Here is an 18,991-nt window from a genome sequence, read left to right on the forward strand (position 1 = left end):
TGTACTAAGAAGCAAAACTCAGTCACTACAAGCTGTCTCCTTAATATTCCAAGTATAGATGACAGTTTTTGCAGGACCAGTCCCAAAGAAACATGGTACCAATTTCTGCAATGGTAAACTAGCTCCAGCTACAATAAATGTAGGCTCTTTCTTCCATTCCTCTTCCAAAATATAATTTTTTTAATTATTAAATTTATACACCACTCATCTCACTGTCTAAAGCAACTCTTAGTGACTTACATAAATTGATACCAATTTAGCAGGCAACTGTACAAACCAAACTATGCCCTCCCACCACCACAAACACACCCCATCGTATATGTTGGATTTGGATTTATTCCTATTTAAGGGACTGGTTCCGATTAATTTTTAGATGGGATTTTTCTTGGAACTTAATCCAGATTGAGAAATTGGAAAAAAAAATCAGCCAGGTAACAAGAGAAGGAAAAATAATTCTATCCCATTTTCCCATAGGAAAATGCAGTCATGAGTCAGATCTGACTTAAGGACAATTTTCCTCCTTTTTGGTGGAGATTCTGGCCTTTATTCTATCAGATAGTTGTAACATGTCAAGGTAGTTGGCCACAAATGAACAGAGAACAGCACAAGAAAGAAATCATTAAACCTTGTTTGTGGGGAAGAGATGTTTTCAGAGAGAAAGCAATACTTTGGGTTGGAGAAAGGTTAGGCCTTCTTCCCTGCCTAGCCACTCCTCTTTACAAATCAGGCCTTTCCTTGCTAAATTCAGATCTACTCTGAGATTGTTGAATACTGCAGATGTTGCCTCTACGAAATAAAACAAAGCAATTAAAATAATTAATTTGCTGCCGCTCACAAAAAGACCAGATTTCTAGATCCAGACGTATAACTAATGTCTAATGTGGAAATACTTGCAATACAGACAGTAGATTCAGCTGAAACAGAGATTGCCTAGTCCATTTTTTTTCTTCAGTAATGAAATATAGTATGTTGCTATTTATAATTACAGTCGCTATGAATATCCGCCTATTCATGTACATATTGAAATATGTATGTATTTGTGTACTATATATCATGTTTTGCTCTCTCCTTTTGGTGATCCTTTAGCAGACAATTTAAATAAGATTTGTTGCCTGGAGAGAGTAGAGCAGTATTTCTCATCCTTGCCAACGTGAAGATATATGGACTTCAAACTAAGCTAGTGAATTCTGGGAGATGACGTTCACACATCTTCAAGTTGCCAAGATTGGGAAACACTGGATTATAAGAACAGCCGTCAACAAACTTTGCATTTGGTTTGAACAGTGCCCTTTTAACTGCTTGTGTTTTCTGTTACTGACTTGTATTTGCTGTGTAGAAATGGGTCATCTGTCCAATGGAGCAAGAAGGAGGAATAAACACAAACCAGTAATATTAAAGATATCTGGAGCCATCGTAGGTTCTATAGCCTCAGAACATATCTGGATAGTCAACAGAGAACTCAGCACTAGTTCTTAGAGGCAGGGAATATTGCCTGTATAAGGCATATGTCATTTCTATATAAGGAAGGTACATACATAACATTCTACTATATTTCTACATAGTAAATACAAGTCAACAACAGAAAACCACAAGCAGTTTAGAAGAGTTTGGAATAACAGAGTTGGAAGGGACCTTGGAGGTCTTCTAGTCCAACCCCATGCTTAGGCTTATGTCCTTATGTCTAGTTGCAATGCCCTATAGCAGAGGTCCCCAACCTTTTGGGCACCAGGGACCGGTTCCGTGGAGAGAGGTTTTTCCAGGGACCAGAGGGTGCGTGGTTTTGTGTGCTGCCTGAATCTCGCGGATAGTGCTTTGCTTGTTTGTGCGGACTGGTTGCTGACACACCGCGGCTCGGTACTGGTCTACGGACCTGGGATTGGGGACCCCTGCCCTATAGCGTCATCTTGAGAGAAGAAGTTGAAATAGTTTAGGTCCAGGATGTGAGGGGTCTGTAGATATTTTCACAGCTCTCTTTCACAGCTGTAGATATTTTCACAGCTCTCTTTTAAGCAAGTGCTAACAGGAGGATATTTGGGTTTTAGAGGGGGGGGGGAAATCAGAGTAGAGCCTCCCTCCAAGACTAAAATCTACCTACGCTTGGAAGCATAGATTGAAAATCTGAAACTGAACAGGTAGGATAATTTTGATAATACACTCTACAGAAATAATGCCTGTTTCTCCCCCCCAAACAAATTTTAGCAGAAGGATACATGTAATGTTTTACACTGAGATTTAAAAAAATATAATTTGTTTGATGGAAAGTGGTACATTTGAAAAGGATTTGGGGCTTCACCAGATCACAAGTGAAGTCTTTTCCACTTGCACCTAATCATACCACAAACATACTCTGACCACATCTTTTTTTCTGCAGCATTCCCAAGATATTGCCTTCATGTCATTTCCAGTCCATGAGTAAAGTTAGATATTTAGATTGAGATACCATGTGCAATTTAATGGGAACTTGTCCTTGGCTGTAGGGATATCTGTTTTCTTTATTCTGGCATCATATATAGCCAGCTTCAAAGAATATAAATCTTGTTAGGCTTGCTGTCAGACCTGCCACAGCTTAAACCTCAAAATAGAAACGATCCTTGGCTCCATTTGTTGAGAAAAGAATAGTCTATTAGAGATCAAGTCTATTGCAGCCAGAACTGAGAACTGCACTGCCAAAATCCCTGTTCTTCCATGCCTTAACTGTCTCTCATCGCTCTCCCCAATGTACTCAATCCAGTTCAGGCAAGACGTTTTCCTAACGGTCAGTTCAAGCATAAGTTTGGCATGCGCCCCCCCCCCCCAATTGCCTTGGAGGTAAATCAAGAAATTCTAGAGACCAGGAAGAAATATAGGCTGGGGAGGGCAGCAAATCTCTCGTTGTTGTGTGTATTTATGTGTGTGTGTGTGTGTGTATTTTGCTGACTCAAGGAGTAGAAAGCACTTCACCTCAGTAGTGGTAAAAAAAGGCTCCAGGCATTATGAATCAGCAATTCAAAGGTTACTGAAGTTCTAAACTCTGTGAAGAGAAGTGTATCACCAAGTTCCACTTTGATGAGAGCTCTGAGGAAATTCTCTGCTGTTTCAGGTTTCTGAGGATCTGCCTGTGAAGACAATTCAAAACGTTCCACTGGTGAAAAAGGGCTGCTATCCAGAGTTGGTAGGCGCTAGAGCAGTGGTTCTCAACCTTTCTAATGCTGCGACCCCATAATACAGTTCCCCATGTTGTGGTGACCCCCAACCACTTATACATCACCGGGTGCCAGGGGCGTGGCCAAAGAAAAGGGGGAAAAATGGCTGACAGCCTTGTTTGGCGACCCCCGTGAAATAGTCGTTCGACCCCAAATGGGGTCCCGACCTACAGGTTGAGAACCACTGCGCTAGAGCCTAGCTGCATAATCAGCGGCTCCAGGGCCTCTAAAATTTTATGTACAGTTTCAAGTCCCCTTCAGAATTAGCTCTTCTGGCACATTCTTAAATGTGTCAGAAAAATAAAATTAACAAATAACTGAAAGGTAATTATACATTTAATTAATTTAGTGTAATTTTAATTGAAGTAAATTGATTCAAGTATAGGTGTTGTTCTATACCAGGGGTAGGCAACCTCGGTTCTTTTATGATTTGTGGACTTCAACTCCCAGAATTCCTGAGCCAATCAAGCTGGCTCAGGAATTCTGGGAGTTGAAGTCCACGAGTCATAAAAGAGCCAAGGTTGCCTACCCCTGGTCTAGACATTTAAATAAATGCAGTGAAAGCTCGATAGAATAAATAAAGCAACAATTAGCAGTTTGATATTGGAGAATAAGGACAGATCTAGCCCAGCATTGTGACAGTAACATCTCTGTACAATGAATGGTGTTATGTCCCGAGCCTTGCAAACGGCTCGGGGCGTTTGCAGGCGGTCCCGGGCAGGTGCAAAGCTGCCCGGGACCAGACAGGCTGTCACCAGCGCCGTGCGCATGCGCGGGTGCTGGCGCGGGAAAAGTATCGCATTGACCCGGGAAATGCCTATATAAGAAGCTGGGAGGTTTTGGGAGCTGCTGAAGTCATCTACTTGTGAGCTGAACACAGAATAAAGAAAACTGAGAACTACAACTGCTTCTCGTGTCTGCTTTTCACCAAGGACTCAACAAATATGAAGACAGAATAACAGAACAACAGTTGGACGGGACCTTGGAGGTCTTCTAGTCCAACCACCTGCTTAGGTAGAAAACCCTATACCATTTTAGACAAATGGTTACAATGATGGTGTAAGACGATGGCTCTGCCGATCTTTCCAGAGAAACATAGTTGTGAGCTACCAATAGAGCTCTCCTCCATAAATTTAATTTCTTTTTTTTTTAAAGTCACCTGTGCTGTCAGTTATTGCCAGATCTTGCAATACTGAATTCCTCAACTAATTAATAGAGGGAAAATAACATATAACCTGAGCTTAGGAACCTTCTGATCATATTACTGCTTTGCCATCTGACATCAATGGCAGTTCAATTTGTAATCAAGTCTTGTCTTCTAAATTTAAACTTCTAAACTATTTTGGAATTGACGTGTTTACTTTTTCAAAAATAACATTGTTTTTTCTCATTTTTTCAGTGGCCCGTGTGATGACAAAATGCAGTGTTTGTTTTAATATACGTGGTTCAGAACAGTTTATCTTCAATTTTTAAGGTCTGTGTGTGTGCACTCAGATAGATAGATAATAAATGTACACATACACACACACATACATCAATATGTGTGCATTATGTGTAGCTTTTAAAATTATATATATTATGTAATCTTGGCAAAAATGTATGTGGGAATGTTCAGTCTGTTAAGGATTTCATCCTTTTCTTTTGGACCTCTTAGATTAGAATCCAGCTGCAGATGGCAGAGCCCTTTTTAATTAGTCAAATGTGGATTAAATATTAGCTAATGCCTTGGTCTTTTTTAATCCAGTGGCACCATCCCCTTTTTAAATATAACCTTAACAGTCCACACAACAACTGCATGCAACCTTAAGCCCAAAAATATTGCTTTCTTCAGTTTAAAGTATGATTTGTCAGTGATGTGAAACTATTAAAGACTGGTAAAATTACAAGAATGATGGGGTGCCCTCTTTAAGTATGAACCTGGTTTTTAGTTAGGCTTTCTTCCTTTCATTGCTGTCGCAGAGCGGAAGTATGACACTGCCTGGGCATCACAACTGTGAGAAATTCTCCAGTTCTCTACTTTGGAATTTGGCCAAAAGTCACTTCTGCACACAAAGACACATGGATATTATTGTTAGAAGAGGAACCCAGTCACAGCTGTTTATTTTAACATTAAAAAGGAGAATCAGCACATTAATTTGAGGTTTTGAGACCACAGAATTCTGTTCTGCATTTAGAGAGGATTTTTCAGGGATTCAAAGGACTTCTGAGTAAGTCTTTATAATGACTGGATAAAGTCTGCTTATGTTTTTACAGACTAAGATGAAGGGTGTGACTTGATAACATGGCATGTTGAGTGGGCTCATATCACGCGCCATACATGAATAAACCATAATTAGTTGAATTCATATAACAAAAAAAGCAATATGCTATGACTTGCAAACCACAATGGTTAAATTCACACATTATGCTAAGCAAAAACCAGACAATCCTAATTATGGTTTAGGGTAACAATGAAGCTAGCCTTTGTGTCTCATATGTTACATGAACCTGATATTCAAGTCATACTCTTAATTGCTATTAAACACTAGTGCTAAAACCACAAAGAATAGTAAGAGAGGGAGGGGAAATCAGAAGTCAATAGAATATTTAAATCCATATTGAATTTAAATTTAACAATTTTAACTTAGAACGTCTTCTTCTGTATCACCCTGGAATGTCATCTTGCTTAGCTGATAGATTATCACCCATGTCTGGAAGAGCTTTCAATAGCAGAGTCCCAGCTTAAACCCGAAATATCTCCCCTTAAATGGATCAAGTATTGAATAATGGGAAGAACCCAGCTAAATAAGATCCCATATTGGCTTGGCTTTTGTTGGCTTCATATACGTCTATCATATAAAAAGAGAAACTATGACTCTACAAATCAGAGTCAAGTTACATGAGTAAATTGGCATGTGCAAAATGTGGTTTGGTTGATTCAACCTAGCTGTGGTTGAGGCAGCTGTGTGATTATTTAATCATGGAACAGTCTCACAATCCTCAACCACATTTAGTACTTCACCATTCCAGCAGCTTTATGCATGTGAAATATGTCTCTGGTGCAACTTGAAGATAATCACATCTGTGTTGATCCCATAAACTGACGTTCAAGAGATGTGCTTATTCTGAATCTGGGAATTGCTCAAGTGGCATTTAAGTGGCATAAGTTCCAGTTCTCAATCTACTCTTAATTACTTAAGGATAAATTGTAGAAAGCATCTCAGATATAAAAATACACGAAAAGACATTTAATCAGCATATGTATTTAATATTTATTTATTTATATTTCCTATTTTTTAACTGCCCATCTCCCTCAGTGATTGTGTTCAGCATCCTCCTTCTCATGTCCCTCTGACAAATCCATAGGCCTGAATCTCTGTTGATCCCATAAACTGACATTTAAGAGGTGTGCTTCTTCTGAATCTGGGAATTGCTCAAGTGGCATTTAATCACTGGAAAAGAGGGGGGATGAAAGTAAGTTCAACTTTGTATACCCTGATTTACACATTTCTCTCTCTTTCTCTCCTAAATGAAAATGATTTAAAATCATGGTTTTAAATGCATGAAAAATTGAGATACACTGTTTTTAAGCCTTTTAGACATTTATTTCTGAGTGTTCCATTCTGAGATGAAATGCCATGCATTTCCATCTGGAATGCTTACCCTGAGTAGAAATGCAGATTATAAATCAAATAAATAATTTGTTAATGTTTCTAGGTGAGATGGGTGGCAAGCAAGTTGATCAATTAATCAATCAATAGCTAGGTACAAGAAACTGAAAAGCTTATAAATGGTAACCAAAACAATATAATACACTTATTTTACTAGATGTAAAAGATATTGCACTATTTACATTCTTATCTAGATTTCCTGAGCAGTGTAACCTCCAGATGTGCCCTTAGCCATCTCAGTAGATAATGGGAAGGGAAGTTCATCCAGGGAAAATTAATTCTGGAAGCTGCAATCATGTTGAGATTATGAAAATCTCATGAATCAATGGGCTTCAGATTCATTTGATCTTACAGTTTCAGTGAAGTTCTAGGACCGTTTCTCTGTGCTTATAAATTGTAGGACAATGTATTTTTTAAAGATGTTTAGGTTAGACTTTGACCCAAAGTTAGAATGAGCCCCATAGTGACAAGTTCCAAATATTATTTAGTTGTAGTTTGTAAGTTTCAACCATAGCTTCCTTTGTTTTCACAGAAGATAAAATAGTATCCCCACCTCCATGTTTTCATGTTTTTCTTCTCTTTACTCTTGGCAGGAGGTAATTGCCCAGTTTCTGGAGCAGAATTATAAAAGGGTTTGATTGTATGATTCCCAAGTCTCCTCCTAAGAGAAGACACAGAAGATAGTTGACATGAGAAGGCGCCTCTTTGGCGTATCCTCTAGGGACTCCAATGTAGACGATGTCTATGAGAATTAGAACTCAAGCCAGTTGTGAAAGGAAGAGGTCACTGAATTTTCCACTGAAGGCAGAGGAGTCTGGGAACAGCTGGAGGAAAAGTAGAACTCAAGTGATGAAGCTGATGAGCTAGCCAAGAAGAGGAAAGAGAGAACAGAGGGGGAGGAAATACAAGGGGGGGGGAAGAGACATGGGAATCAGACAGACATCTCCTGTCATCTAAAATATTGAATAAGTCCAGAGAGAGGGGGTGTTCCACAGTCTGAATATAATCACACACACAAACAAAGTTCCCTTTGGAAGATGAGAACAGTCAAAGAAGACTTCTATCAAATTTCTTCCACTTCAGAGCAATGATTGTCAAGATGCACTAAACTGTAATGAAGTTTGTTAGGCTATGGCTTAGCGTGAAGTGTAAATTCATCCCTTGCAATTCATAAATGGTACAATAATTGAAAGTTTATTATTTGTTCAACATACACAGTGTTCAAAATAAACAGTGGCTTAATATAATTGTGGATCCATCATATCAACCATGACTTGCATAAATGCAGACGCACTACTAAATACTTGTTAAGGTCTGCAAGGAAAATGAATTGGTGATGAAGAAGAGAAAGAAGCACCTGCATTGGATTTACTGGGACATTGTATGCAGGACTTTGATAGCGTTCTTTCCAGAGCTTAGTGTTTTCTATAGGCCAATATTGTTTGAAAGTTGTGTCTGTGTTTTTCTTTCATCAGCAGGAACAAAGCCAGCTATTTTTGGTGAGGTAGTTTGTTGCCCTGATAGGCGGCCTCATGGCTGGAGCCACACTGGTTATGTCTTCCTCCAATAGATCTTTACAGGCTTATAGATTTCTCTGTATATGTCTCTGTTTCTCCCCCATCAACAGCAGAATCTAAACAATCTTGATTCCTGTCCAGCCTGCAACGCCCAGACTACAGGCTGGAATTTTTGAATGGCAGGAAACCGAGACATAGCTTATTTGTTGTGTTAGGAATCGGTGGGTGAAACAGAACAAAATGAATCCGGGACTTTCAGGACCCACATTTTTCTGCATTTACAAAGAGGAAGGTTGCACGAGTTGGAAGCAGATTGGGCAGGGTCACGACTCTGCTAGATTTAGTTTGGCAGGAGTTTTTCTTTCACAAGGAAGTGAACAAATAAGCAAGCCCCTGCCCTCAGATGGAAAAAAAAAATCCATTCTGCTCCTATCTTCTCAGTGGAACAGCTGGAACATTTTTGGATTCTGGCAAAGAGTACTTTTATATCCTTGATGAGGTTGCTGCAAACCCCCAAGTCTCTGTCAAATCAACAGTTGACCTCAGTTCATGAAGATACAAGACCAAAGCTGGGAAAAAGCCAGAAATGAAGCAAAAAAAAAAAAAAATACTATCACAATAGTACAGGGAAACCCAGGATCTTTTGAGGCCAGAGACTACCCCTAAATAGCTTTTTGTCTTCTGGATGGGCAGGAAAAGTAGAGGACAGAAATATAAAAACTTAAGATTCACAAATGAACTGATTGTGCAATGAGCCCCTGCACATTACCTCTTTCATAGCAACATGGTTTATTAAGATTATTGACAGCCTTCTAGTGCATCAATTTGCAAATGATACTAAGCTGGCAGGAATAGCCAACACACCAGAAAACAAGCTCAAGATCCCAAAAGATCTTGATAGACTTGAACAATGGCCCCTATCCAACAACATGAAATTTACACTTAGGCAGGAAAAACCAAAGGTACAAGTACAGATTAAGCGAAACCTGGCTCAAAAACAGTAACTGTGAGAGGGACCTTGGAGTCCTAGTGGACAATCATTTAAATATGAGCCAGCAGTGTGCAGCAACAGCCAAAAAGGGAAGCCAATGCAACCCTTAGTTATATAAACAGAGGCATAGAATCAAATCATGTGAAGTATTAGTACAGTGGTTCTCAACCTTTTTAATGCCGCGACCCCCAACCAGTCGTAAGTTGAGGACTACTCAACCGGTCGTAAGTCGAGGACTACTCAACTGGTGCAGCACCATTTGCAGAATGGGACTTTTGGCGGGCTCAGCAGGGCAGAGACAGCCTGGACAATTCCTATTGGCTTTTGAAAGCCAATAGAATTAGACTCTATTCAAGAGAGTCTATTCTATTGGTTTTCAAAAGCCAATAGAATAAAAGGGAGTAGCACAGCTAAGGAAAAGGGGGAAAAAAATGGTGGACTGCATTGTTTGGCGACCCCCGTGAAATGGTCGTTCGACCCCAAATGGGGTCCCGACCCACAGGTTGAGAACCACTGTATTAGTACCACTTTATAAAACCTTAGTAAGACCACGCCTGGAATAATGCATCCAGTTTTGGTCACCACACTACAGAAAAGATGTTGAGACTTTGGGAAAAGTGCAGAGAAGAACAATTAAGATGATTAAAGACCTGTAGACTAAAACATATGAAGAACAGTTGCAGGATTTTAGTTTGGCTAGTTAGAGGAAAGAAGGATTAGGGGTGACATGATAGCAGTATTCCAATATTTGAGGGGCTGCCACAAAGAAGAAGGGGTCAACTTATTTTTCAAAGCACCAAAGAGCAGCACAAGAAACAATGAGTGGAAACTAATCAAGGAGAGAAGCAGTGTTAGGAGAAACTTCCCAACAGTGAGAACAATTAACCAGCGGAGCAGCTTGCCTTCAGAAACTGGGTGCTTCATCATTGGAAGTTTTTAAGAAGAGATGTGCTTATGAACATCTCACGAAATGAACTCAGGACCCCACTGAGTCAACAGTTTTGCTTTTACGATCGTATTAGGTCTAAGCTTCCTTTTTCTTCTTCTCTCCTGCAAATTTTCAGGCCAATTTTCAGGTTCAATGCTCAGAAAAGGCTGAGTGCAATTCTGTTGCACTGTATGGGACATCTGTGTGGTCACTGAAGGAGATGCTTGCTTTGCCCCACCTCTCACTTCCTAGTTTTCTTCCATGGTAGTCAGATAACAGGACTTGAAAAAGAGATCAGAATCATCAAGTCAGAAGGTATGCCTCTTTAGCAGATAGAAGAAATACGGGCACTTGTAAGACGCTAAGAAAAAGACACAGGCATGTCTTGAGCAGAGGTTTGAAGCTGCAGGACACAGCTTGACAAACTCTGAGTTTATTGCTTCTTATATACTTGCTACATACACCAGCTTAACTATTAGATGCTGACAAAGGTTTCTTCTTTGGAAAATGTCTTCATGTAAGCAACTATTTTCTAGTAACACATTACATGGTCAAAGACCAGGTAAGAACAAATACAGGTAGATCAAAAGGAGAAAGAACTGACAAAGACAGGAAGAGATAGGAAGGAACTTAAGCAGATTATCTGTTTAGGTAGGTGAGGCATTAAGTCAAAAGTGGATGACCTTCTGGCTGCTTCGCTAAGACAAAGGGTATCAAAAGGTTATGAGGTTTGTCGGGGGGAAAGCACGGCAGTTTGCTGCGTGTGCATTTTTCCCCACAGGCACTTGAACTGGTCTGTTGATTATGACCAACAACTGATTGGCCAAGAGAATTCTCTGTTCATCTATTGACAAGGCAGGAAAGTTCTCATTGGCTGTGGATTCCCCACAGAGGACCACAGATTTGCAGAGCTTTAAACATGCCAGTTCTTTTATGGTTTTAGTAACTCACTCAAGCTGCACTTCATTTCAGTTGTGAAATTAGGAGACTAGGGACTGGAAGCTGGAAGGTATTCCTATGAATATTGCTTAATAATGTCCGAAATGGTATATCATTTGAGGCCAAGTTGTCTGAGGGGAGCCTATCTCTCATGATTTCTATCTGGGTGGTAAGAGTGTGCTGAGCAATGGGTGCGGCATTAAGCTCTGAGCATTGGCATGTTCTAGATCTCTTCATCTGAGCAATGCCATCTGTCAGGAAGCATGCCTTCCCTGTGACAGCACCTGCTCTCCAGAGATCTGTATGTTTTCCATTCAGATGATGTTTGGGAGGCCATGAAAACCTGGCTGTTCTTCCAAACTTAGGGATCAAGTGAATAGATGAGTTGCTGGATGAATCTCTGTATTGATTGGCCAGAGGCTAAGTGGTTTGTTTATAGTGCATTGTGATTTTTTTTTAAATCTTGTTATACATTTAATATTATGCAAATTGCCCAGAATCATTTTTAAATTGAATGGTGCCTAAAAATAAATAAATAAACCTTTCTACACAGACCAACTGGATCCTTGAAAATCTAACACCGGAATATCTGATAGATTTCATATTCCAGTCATTTCTTTGAGACCAGCTTTTGAACTCCTAGTTCAAGTGCCTTTCTTTTCAGGGGTTAAAGGTGGTCTCAGTTATAGAACATAATTTCCCAGAAATATTTACTGTTGTGCCTACTCTTGCAATTTTTTTAACAATATCTTATTAATGAAGTTACAGTTCTTTAGCCTGATGCGGCAGCTACTTTATACTAATGAGCAGGAACCATTGTTCAATAGCACTGTATGTGTTTGACAAGAAAGTCCCAGATTCAGTTTCTGGCATCTCCAGTTTTCAAAAATCAAGAAATAGATGAAAAATGACTCCCTTCTCTTCCTGAGTCTTTGGAGAACAATGGTTCTAGCCTGAAATGGTACCTATACTAAACTAGATAGAAAAACAGCTCATTCTGGTTGAGAGCAATTCCCACCGGATGTTATGACCCATTTGTATTTTTGTTTTTGAAAGCCTATATAGGATCACTTGTTTAAGCGGGGGTTGGACTAGAAGACCTCCAAGGCCCCTTCCAAGACTCCGTTACTGCCTTGAATGCAGTTATAATGCAGAAGAGCCGTGATGGCACAGTGGTTAGAATGTGGTATTGCAGGCTAATTCTTCCGAGTGCCAGCATGTTCAATTCTCACTGGCTCAAAGTTGACTCAGTCTTCCATCCTTCCAAGCTTAGTAAAATGAGGACCCAGATTGTTGGTGGCAATATGCTGATTCTACAAACCGCTTAGAGAGGGCTGTAAAGCACTATGAAGTGAGGGAATAGAAGGGTAACTCATCAGATTTGCAGATGTCACTAAGCTGGCAGGAATAGCCAACATCCCAGAAGACAAGCTCAGGATCCAAAAAGATCTTGACAGACTTGAACAATGGGCCCTATGCAAAAATATGAAATTTAATATGAAGAAAAGCAAGGTTTTACACCTAGGCAGGGAAAACCAAAGGCACAAGTACAGATTAGGTGAAACCTGGCTCAAAAACAGTAACTGTGAGATGAACCTTAGAGTCCTAACAGACGATCACTTAAACATGAGCCAGCAGTGTGCGGCAGCAGCCAAAAAAGCTAATATAATCCTTGGTTGTATAAACAGAGGCATCGAACCAAAATCACATGAAGTATTAGTACCACTTTATAAAGCCTTAGTAACATCACACTTGGAATACTGCATCCAGTTTTGGTTAGCACACTACAAAAAAGATGTTGAGGCTTTGTAAAAAGTGCAAAGAGCAACTAAGGTGATTAAGGGCCTGGAGACAAAAACATAGGAATAATGGTTGCAGGAACTGGGTACGGCCAGTCTAGAGAAAAGGACTAGGGGTGACATGATAGCAGTATTCCAGTATTTGAGGGGCTTCCACAAAGAAGAAGGGGACAACTTATTTTCCAAAGCACCAGAAGGCAAGACAAGAAACAATGGATGGAAACTAATCAAGGGGAGGAGTAACCTGGAACTAAGGAGAAACTGCCTAACTGAGGGCAATTAACCCATGGAACAGCTTGCCTTCAGAAGTTGTAGGTGCTTCATCACTGGAAGTTTTTTTAAAAAGACTGGACAGCCACCTGTCTGAAATGATACAGGGTCTCCTGCTTGAGCTGGAGGTTGGACTAGAAGACTTCCAAAGGTCCCTTCCAGCTCTATTCTGATTCAATATAAGTCTAAATGCTCTTGCTATTGCTATATACAAAGATAGAAGAGGGAGGGATACAAATTCACTCTTAACTTGACTAGCCCAGTGGTCAGGATAAGGACTGACCATGAACATTTCCATAGAGATAATTATCCTAAGATGATTTTAGCAACTGTGTCTTGCCAGGTTCATTTGTTTCCTTGGCAGAGTTCCCAGTTCTACAGTATCTTTTCCCTCTTATTTTATTTGATGTTTTTTCTTTCTTTCTCTCAGATGGATGACCATACTCTGTAAGTTTATCCTTTGTTTTTAAAAAAGGGTATGTATGTAGAAATAGACACAAGACTTATCTTTAATGTGACAAGCTTTATTACAGTATATGTTTGAAAAGTGCCTATTAGTATCCTTATTAATAACTCATTTTGTTTTTTTTCATTCTGCAGAGAAAATGCCTTCTCAAGAAGCTACGGCTGGCCTTTTTTCAATAATCCTGTGTCTTGCAGGAAACATTGCACTCACAGCTGGTAAGAAATATTTGAAGCACAGGGGCACTCTTCTGGAATTGTGTTGTTTTGGTTTGTATTAACATCTACGAAGTTTAGAGAAAAATATTAATGTCCAGCTCCATTGTCATTCACAAATATTGTTCATTTTATGTGGTAACTCTTCATTTGCTTCAGCATATTTTATTGAATCAGCTTCAGCTGGCTAGCTTTATTCATTGTATTAAGACTATGTTAAGTTAAATTAAGACTATGGCTTACAACCCACAATGGCTTGGTTCATACGTCCTGTTAAGACAAAGCCAAGCAAACCACATTAAGGTTAGTGTCATATGTGAATCCTTATTGTCTGAAGAGGAAATAGAGAATGGCCTTGAAGGACAGTAGGAAGATCTGTTACCAAGGCAACAATCAGACAATCCTGTCTTGAGCCTATTTCAAGAAGATAAAATGAGGGAAGCACATTCATACTTACAAAATGTTGTTACTATGACTGTTCTAATTAAAATATGTATCAGAACACCACAAATATAAATGGCATTTGTTTCTTAATGTGGTCTACCTTATAGGGCTGACACCTATTCCTTCAAAAACTCCTACCCCTTCTTACTTTCTGCTCCATACGCTTGTAACTTATAACTCCTTGCAAGAACAACTATCTCGGTTTTACCAGATCTCTCAAAAATTCAACTTTTTCACTGAAATTGCTGGAAATCTCTTCCCGTGACTTTAACAGTAAAACAGTTGGTGACTTCCAGTAAGCTATTTAGCCATATTCATATACTGTTGTGAGCATTCCCAACATTATAATCTTCATTTTCACCACTTCTGTGATTTTTCTTTCCACAAAAGAATCTCTTTGTGCAGTGTTTCCTTGTTTACTCTTTCCTTGGCATAGTGTCCCATTTCCTCTGCTGTTTTCCGCCGGGTTGAAGTTTAGAACATTCAGCCTTGTATTTTGTGAAATGCCATACACGTAGATGTGGCTGTCTAGCATTAGAGAGCACCGATTACTTTGTGGATAATTATGCCCAGTTTCAGGAGAAGATAAAAAGGGGGGAGTAAAATCGAAGAGGGAAAGAATTCCACTTACAATATCACACTCTCCTAGCAAAAGGCCGTGAAAGCTGTAGGATCATTATAAAAACCTTAAACATTGACACCCAGAAGCTATACGTAGCTCTTTTTTAATGAGATGCCTTATTTGCTTTAAGGGAAATAATTTTCAAGATGGTCTTTGACCAATGTTAAAATGTATTTTGTGTCTGAAGAAATGGAAAAAAAAATGCACCAGCCTTCATTAGGGATGGGGACCAGGTGGGGATTCCAGTGACAAGTTCTGCAGAACATCTTGAACTATTGATTCAAGTGATGAATATTCCCAATTGGCTTTTGCCTCCATTCTTGTATTGTGCCTTACCTTTTTTTCTGGGATTCTCAAAGTAATATTATCAGGTACCCAGAGAGCTTCCATTCATGGATTATTGATCCAACTAAAACTTGCTTCTTGTCTCCTCTATCATTACTGCTTCTGAAAGCATTTAACCCTAAATATTCATTGAATATAGGCAATCTTTCAGGCACCCCAGATGTCAAAGCAGAACTTCAGGGGACATTCAGTGCATTTACATGAGTGTGCATGTGCATACAGACACACATCCTCCCAGATACATTTCTATGCATAGACGTATACTGAGTCTATATCCAACCTATTTTTCACTAATCATTGACTCTCTCTCATTCTTTTTTGGTATCAAAACTGCCACACCTATTTCATTGTTCCAAAGTCTGCTATATCTATGTTCATATCTTGGGCAGATCATGATGGGATGCTTATATTTCTGATGTTTATCCCACCTACTATAGCAATAGGTTTATTTAATAACCGAGCAGAAAGAAGCAACATGTAAGTAGTTTACACATTTCTTTTTTTTTCAGCACAGTTTGGGTAGTGCATGAGCTATGTGGAAGGCTTGTATATGAACATAGCCAAATTGAAATTTGAAAGGCACAGTCTCATCTTGTGTTGTCACTTTTAGACATTATCCCACCATTCACTGTCACTATAACTTTTAACTATCACGATATCTTTTAAACCTTCCACCAGTTCTTAAAGATGGTCAGAAAGAAGGTAGAATTCGGGCTACCCTCTAAATAAAGATTGCACCAATTGCAGTCTCTATAAAATGTGCATTGTTTAAATTCACATATCTGTCAATTATATTTTCTTTTGTATTACAGGTCAGCCGAACTGTATCTGTATGCAATCAGTATGTTCAGAAAATTTCACATGCTCAGGAGATTGGTGTTTTGTAAGCAAACACTTGGAGAATGAAAAAATGGTCAATAAGAAAGGCTGTCTGAAGGAAGCAAATGAGTTTTGCTGGGGCTCTATCACTAAAACCTACGGCATAAAATGCTGCCAGGGCAACATGTGTAATTTGAATCTTTCCATCCGGCTAATAGGTATTTTTTTTTAATTTGCTTATATGAAGAGTATTTTCCCCTAAACAGGAACAAGATTGTGTGCCTTTTGATTTTCCCCCTACAATAATATATACAATATGTTGTAGTATTGTATTATACACATGCACACATAGATATAAAGCAAGCAGTTGTAATCTTTCCATTCTTGGACAAAATGAGATGCCACACATTTTGTGAATGGATTATCTAATCAACCCTATTTAATGTTATAATTCTGCATTCTTTTTAAACTGTATTGTTACTCACCATAATTATCTCACGTGCAAAAAGATAGAAATAAATCAGATTAATATAAAAAAAAGGACAAGACCAAGACCAGATGGATTACACCCCAAGGTTCTGAAGGAACTAGCAGATGTGATCTCAGAACCACTGAACTATATCTTTCAAAGATCCTGGAGCACTGGGGAACTACCAGAGGACTAGAAAAGAGCTGATGTAGTTCCCATCTCCAAAAAAAGGGGAAAAATAGATCCAGGAAACTACAGACCTATCAGCCTGACCTCAATACCTGGGAAGATTCTGGAAAAGATAATCAAGCAACAAATCAGTGAACCTCTAGAGGCAAGCAAAGTCATAACCAAGAGCCAACATTGTCAAAACAGATCAGGCCAGACAAATCTTATTGCATTCTTTGACCAGGTGACAAAATTAGTGGACCAGAGGAATGCTGTGCATATCATTTACTTGGATTTCACTACAGCATTTGATAAAGTAGACCACAACCTACTACTTGATAAGATAGAAAAATGTGGGTTGGACAGCATCACCAGATGGATCCGTAGCTGGCTGACCGGCCGTACTCAGTGTGTGGTCCTCAAAGGAACTGCATCTACATGGAGGGAAGTGTGTAGTGGGGTGCCCCAGGGCTCTGTTTTAGGCCCAGTACTTTTCAACATCTTAATCAATTATTTGGATGAGGGGATAGATGGGAAACTCATCAAATTTGCAGCTGACACCAAGCTGGCAGGAATAGCTAACACTCTAGAAGATAGGCTTAAGATGCAGAAGGATCTTGACAGACTTGAACATTGGGCGCTATCTAACAAAATGAAATTCGATGGTGAAAAAGTAAGATTCTATAGTTAGGCAAGAAAAAACAAATGCACAGGTACAGTACAGGTGGTACCTTGCTCAGTAGTAGTAACTGTGAGAGAGATCTTGGAGTCCTAGTGGACAATCACTTAAATATGAGCCAGCAGTGTGTTGCAGCTGCCAAAAAAGCCAACAGAGTTCTAGGTTGCATTAACAGAGGGATAGAATCAAGATCACGTGAAGTGTTAATGCCACTTTATGGTGCCTTGATAAGACCACATTTGGAATACTGCATCCAGTTTTGGTCACCACGATGTAAAAAAGATGTTGAGATTCTAGAAAGAGTACAGAGAAGAGCAACAAAGATGATCAGGGGACTGGAGACTAAAAGATATAAAGAGCAGTTGCTGGAATTGGGTATGCCTAGTTTAATGAAAAGAAGGACTAGGGGTGACGTGATAGCAGTGTTCCAATATCTCAGGGGTTGCTGCAAAAAAGAGGGAATTCTCCAAAACACTTGAGGGCAGGACAAGAAGCAATGGATGGAAACTAATCAAGGAGAGAAGCAACCTAGAACTAAGAAGAAATTTCTTGACATAGCAATTAATCAGTGGAACAACCTGCCTCCAGAAGTTGTGAATGCTCCAATACTGGAAGTTTTTAAGAAGAGATTGGACAACTATTTATCTGAAATGGTATAGGATTTCCTGCCTGAGCAGGGGGTTGGACTAGAAGACCTCCAAGGTCCCTTCCAGCTCTATTCTATGCTATGTTATGCTATGCTATTCTATTCTATTCTATTCTATTCTATTCTATTCTATTCTATTCTATTTGCCAAGTAAAGAAATAATCTTCATTAGGGCAAACGGAAGTTGATCCCTATCTCTATTTTTAGGATCACTGAGATATTTAGCAAATTATTTACTTAAATAAAAATGCTATCAAGGATCGGGTTTGAAATAAACTGAATAGAATAGAATATGAGGAGCCTGTACCAAAATCTTTCAATGTGCTGTACATCTCATAGCAGAAAGACTGAAGCTTAGTCATGTTCTCAGAGAAACATCCCCAAACCCTGTTAACATGGACCAAGGGAATATGTGTAATAAAAACAGATGAAGTGTTTGTTTAGTGCCATATGGCCTGTATGGCACTAAACATGGGGGCTAACGTGTTCTTAGATTCCCTCCCCTTGTAAATGCTTCTGTTCAGTATCAACACAGAGCAGGACCCTTGAATCTGGATCCTACCAAGCTTTCAGGAAGTGCGAACTACCTGTCTGTTTTTCTTAAAGCCACTTGACGGTTTTGGTTTTGTGCAGAAGACAGGTATCCAATAAGATTAGGAGCCTGCTAATCTTTCCTGCTTTTTAGAATCATAGGACCAGAATGGACCTTGGAGGTCTTCTAGTCCCTGCCCAAGGCAGGACACTTTGCATCACCCCAGACAAATGATTGTCCAATCTTGTCTTGAAAAACTCCAGTGATGGAGCACCCACAACTCCAGGAAACAAACTCTCCCTTTGATTAATTG

General features: G+C 39.4%; 1 protein-coding gene across 2 annotated transcripts in view; it reads left to right on the forward strand.

The window, feature by feature from the left end:
• The window catches only part of ACVRL1 (activin A receptor like type 1), a 51,338-nt gene that overhangs the window by 1,080 nt on the left and 31,267 nt on the right, over positions 1-18,991 (forward strand). For both annotated transcript variants that reach the window (XM_039337316.1, XM_039337315.1), the window contains exons 2-3: positions 13,877-13,957; positions 16,178-16,402. In XM_039337316.1, the coding sequence (XP_039193250.1) occupies positions 13,882-13,957; positions 16,178-16,402 (301 nt within the window). In that variant the 5' untranslated portion in view covers positions 13,877-13,881. The remainder of the gene's footprint in view (positions 1-13,876; positions 13,958-16,177; positions 16,403-18,991) is intronic.

Source organism: Crotalus tigris, unplaced genomic scaffold (assembly GCF_016545835.1).
Source record: "Crotalus tigris isolate CLP2741 ecotype Arizona unplaced genomic scaffold, ASM1654583v1 scf7180000017674.1595824, whole genome shotgun sequence".
Classification (NCBI taxonomy): domain Eukaryota; kingdom Metazoa; phylum Chordata; class Lepidosauria; order Squamata; family Viperidae; genus Crotalus; species Crotalus tigris.